This window comes from Dacryopinax primogenitus (assembly GCF_000292625.1).
Source record: "Dacryopinax primogenitus strain DJM-731 SS1 chromosome Unknown DACRYscaffold_13, whole genome shotgun sequence".
NCBI classification, from domain to species: domain Eukaryota; kingdom Fungi; phylum Basidiomycota; class Dacrymycetes; order Dacrymycetales; family Dacrymycetaceae; genus Dacryopinax; species Dacryopinax primogenitus.
This window is the reverse complement of record NW_024467210.1, coordinates 203,902-208,546: the sequence shown is the minus strand read 5'-3', so window position 1 is coordinate 208,546 and position 4,645 is coordinate 203,902. Positions and strand designations below refer to the sequence as shown.

Sequence of the window (4,645 nt, the reverse complement as noted above, 5' to 3'; positions counted from 1 at the left end):
GACAGCTTGTCACAAGGATGAGACACTGTTGAAGTGTATAAGGACAAATTAATGTCCATAATGGGTAGGATGCACAAGCATCCTAACAACCCCCAAATTAAAAGGAGGTTCCTCTTTGGATTGAATGAAGAGATAAGCACCAAAGTGCTTGAGTCAGGTTACAACATCAACAATGAGACATTTGACATGTTGTTTACTTGTGCCATTAGTCTGAGAGAGTACTTGACATGGTACAAGGGTTATGGGCATATAGGAATATGTCCAAAACATTGTCTCCCTATAGAGGGACAACAACAGGTAGTTCAATACCTGTGAGGAGATCATATCCTCAACCTAGCCAGTCATATCATCTGATACAATATGGGGAGAGGCACCCAGAAATGCCCAAACCAGGAGCTGGCCCCTCTAGAGGGGCTCCCATGGAGAAGGGAGTAACTCCCAAGAAAGAGACATATCCTGTAAACTATGGGAGGAGACCTCCAACCCCTGGTATGTCTGGGGGAGTCAAGAGGGACAATGTTCATCCTGTCAACAATCAGTCAAAACAACCCCAGTCTGGGGGAGGCCTGACTTGTTACATTTGTAACAAGTCTGGCCATTGGGCAAACAGTTGCCCTCAATGAAGAGGTGTGCATCTTGCAGCACCCAAAATGATTGAGGGTGTAGAATACATCCTCCAGGATGATGGCATACATGCCATATTGATGGGACCTCATCTAGATGACAAACCCAATGATCTTCATCCTGAGGATGATACAGGTGACTATGACCTGGAGGATGAAGAGTTCAATCATCCTCCTGTATGCAAGTCCACCAACATCAAAGATGTTGAAGATGTCCCAGCAGAGAACATTGTACCTGCTAACATGTGGGTTATGTTGATTAAGCCTGTTGGCTTATTGGTGGTATGAGCAGTTTCTGCTCATACTAAGTTTGCAGCTGCAAAAGATGTAAAGCCAGAGATATGGCGAAGGGATGGCAAATCCATCTAGGAAGAGAGCAACCTCTTCACAATGGTACTGCATTGTCCCCCATTGAATGCTATATTAGCATTGCTGGGCACCCTGTGTTTGCCCTGCTGGACAGTGGTGCAGAGATCAATATGATCTCTGCTGACTTTGTCTGAGCCCATGGCTTGGAACACATCAAACTGGATAATCCAGTTGCCCTACAACAGATGAGTAGGGGCAGTCATACTGTGTTTCAGGATGGTGTCAATGCCAAGATTGACATTGGTGACAGAGTAGTGGAACACTACTTTGATGTTGTCAATACTGACAAATACCAAGTGATCCTTGGCACACCTTTCAGCAAGAAGTTCAAGATCTTATTAGATCTTGGTACAAAAGGCCTCTGTATTGGAGGCCCTATGGGGAAATAGATAGCCTTGGGAGAGGCATTGTCTGTGGGAATATGGGACAGCATCCCAAAGATGAAGCTGGCTTCCAAAAGAGAAGTCAAACACCCTGACCACATTGGGGTCAAGCATGTGCTCACAGCACAAGCATCCACTCCCCAGGCCCCAAAGGGTACTAGGGAAATGCTATCTTCCTATGGGGAAGAAATGTTACAAAAGATAAGAGAGACTCTTATCAATGATATTAAGGATCTGTCAGGACACAGCATCTAGCAAGCTTGAGATCTTGTATCAAGGGCAAAGCTCCAGTCTTGGTGTAGCCCTGATGCCTAAACAACCCAATATCAAGCATACCAGAGCTCAGTTTGGGTCATCATGACACCAGGTGTAGTGAAGGGGAATAGTGAGGGGATGGTTGATATCATATATCCAGGAGTACTAAGCATCTTGCATGCTATTGAGTGTCTCATGTGTTCTCAAACAATATCATAGAGTCCTTGGCCATGACGGGAAAGGGGAGTAGGATCAAGACAGAATCGAGGGCATTGGTAATCCATCAATATGACCACTGGCCATAGACTGGATCTGCAAGCTGTCAATGTGCTGTCAAGAAGGGGTTCTGTGAAGTGAAGAGGGGTGCAAGACTCTTGAATCAAGATATCATGAGGTGTTGAGAGACAGCTGCCAATATCATCTTGACTCTTGGAGCATTGGTTTGGGGAGTCATGGATATTGGTGGGGGTCAACACCAACTGACAGGGAATGCTGACTAGGCTCTGTCCTATCATGCATATTGGCTGTCCATATAGTGGAGTTCTGAGCATTGAGAAAGGCAGCACATAGCAAGCGAGAATGCAATACTGAGGAGCTTGTCCATATTGAGGGGAATCAGCTGTTTGGCTGGGCCAAAGGTCCAATATCATCCTGAGATAGGGCTATTGACCAGAGCTCAAGTTGTCCAAGAGGAGGATTTGGCATCTTGGTTGAGCAATCAGCTGCTCAGAGAGGTACAACAAGTAAATCAAGGTAATTGTGAGTGGAGGATGCTCTCTCAATGTCAATATTGAAGAGAGGGTCACACTATCGAAGCACACTTGGCTTCTCAAGGGAGATTGGTCATAAGACCAGAATATTGACTAGACAGTGGAATTCCTGAGAGATCAAATCTAAGGAGTACATCACAATAATGGGTGACTCTATGTATGAAAGGGTTGGAAGCAGTTCAAGATTGTGGCTGATAATCTGTACAGGAGAGGTTACCTCAGAGCAAGCCTGTGTGGACTTTGATGCCAAGATGGCAATACCATCTTGATATTACCAATGAGCCAATATTGTGAGAACTTGCTTCTCAATGCCTTCTTGGTCTTTGATATTGCCAAACCCTGATATTGTGACTTCTCCATGTTCCCAAGCAATCTTGATAAGTGGTCCTTGGCACAAGATTGCACACAATACCATGGGAAGGTGGTTGAGATAAGAGTGCACCCTGGTATGGTTGCCAATTGATATTTGCAATACTCTTTGATATCATAATGAGCCTTGAGCAACCCTACAATATGCCTGATCTTGTCTGTTTGCACTGATATGGCCTTGCAATGCTTGCTGCTATCCTTGACATGCTTGTCCTTAGCATCAAGATACTTGTCAATAGCATCAATATTGCTTTGATCCAGACCAAAATGAGGTGATTCCTGACAGGATCTCATGGGTGAGATCCCACAACAGCTCCCTCCTTTGAGGGAGGTTAATCATCACATCAACCTAATTGATGATAAGAAACAGTATAGGACTTGTTGTCCTGCCTGCCCTGAGGTACTCAGGGATGAGCTTCATGAGAAGACTCAATGGTATGTTGCCACCAACTGGTGGGCACCAGCCCAAACACAGCAAGCATTGCCCATGCTGTGTATTCCAAAATGGAATGGTCAACTTTGAACAACCATCAACTGTTGAGAGAGAAACTCAAACATGGTGAAGGATGTTACACCGATACTGGATCAGGATGAGATCCATAGATGGGTGGCCCAACACCCATTCAGATCTAAATTAGATCTTCAAAATGCATTTGAAATGCTTCAAGTGCACCCAGATGATGTCTGGAAAACTGTGTTCCAAAACCCATTTGGAACATTTGTTAGCCAAGTTGGCCAACAAGGGGATTGCAATCTCCCTGTGTCATTCCAATGCATGATGATGCACATCCTATGTGAGCACTGGATGTGAAAGGTAGTTTGCTACCTTGATGACATCTTTGTCATAGGCTCCACTTTAAGTGAAGCCACTGCAAATCTTAGGATCATTTTTGATATCCTAAGAAAAGAGAAGCTTTACTTGTCTGTGGACAAGGTTGACTTTCTGTCTCCCAGCATCAAGTGTCTTGGACACAAGATCACAGATGAAGGCATCTACACAGATGATGACAAGATGTCTGTCATCCAGAATGCAAAGTTCCCGAAGGATGCCAAAGGAATGCAGTGCTTCCTTGGCATGGTGACCTATCTAGCACCATACTTCCCAGATGTAGCCAAATACACTGGGCCATTGTCTTTGTTGACACACCAAAATAGGAGTTATGATGTAACTCCTATGCATGAAACTTGTTTCAAGAAGATTCTTTGCCTGGCTACAGACTACCCAGTGCTGAAGCCTATCAATCCCAAAAATGGGATCCCTGTCTTCATCATAGTAGACACATCCACCAGCAGGGTAGGATGTTACTATGGCCAGGGGCCATTGTGGGACAAAGTCCAACCTGCTGGATTCCATTCCAGATGCTTTATGAGTGCCCAATTGCAGTACCCTACCTACCAGCATGAATTGCTGGCAGTATTGGAAGCTCTCAACAAGTGGGAGAGCCAGTTGATGGGCATTCCCATTACTATTTGCATGGACCATGTGCTGTTGCAATACCTTCAATTGAAGGCTACTCTGGCTGGAGCCAGAGTAATATGTGCTCAGGAATACCTACAGTGCTTTAATATAATCAAGATTCTCCATATCCCTGGAGATTGTAACAAGTTAGTGGACTGGATGTCACACTCAGATGGTCCTACTGAGACTGTCTCCACTGATATGTGGATAGACAAGGAGATGGAAGAGGCCTCCTCAGATCATGTTGCTGAGCTGCAATGGACAGTTGCGGTGTGTCAGATGATGACAAGATTCAAGGGTACAAAGATACTGTTAGGGCAACACAGGCTGACTAAGTCTGCTCACCTCAGAGTGCCAAGAGTCTAAGCAGGCAAGAAGGAAGTGGAGTAGACCTGATGACTAAGACCTATCTACAGT

At 44.9% G+C, this 4,645-nt stretch overlaps 1 protein-coding gene across 1 annotated transcript; it reads left to right on the top strand.

The window, feature by feature from the left end:
- Positions 1–380: 380 nt before the first annotated feature.
- DACRYDRAFT_108969 (uncharacterized protein) lies at positions 381–911 on the top strand (the record flags this gene model as incomplete). Its single annotated transcript, XM_040768779.1, has 2 exons — positions 381–489; positions 721–911. The coding sequence occupies 2 exons, from the start codon at positions 381–383 to the stop codon at positions 909–911; spliced, it is 300 nt and encodes a 99-aa protein (XP_040627119.1).
- Between the last annotated feature and the right edge of the window lie 3,734 nt (positions 912–4,645).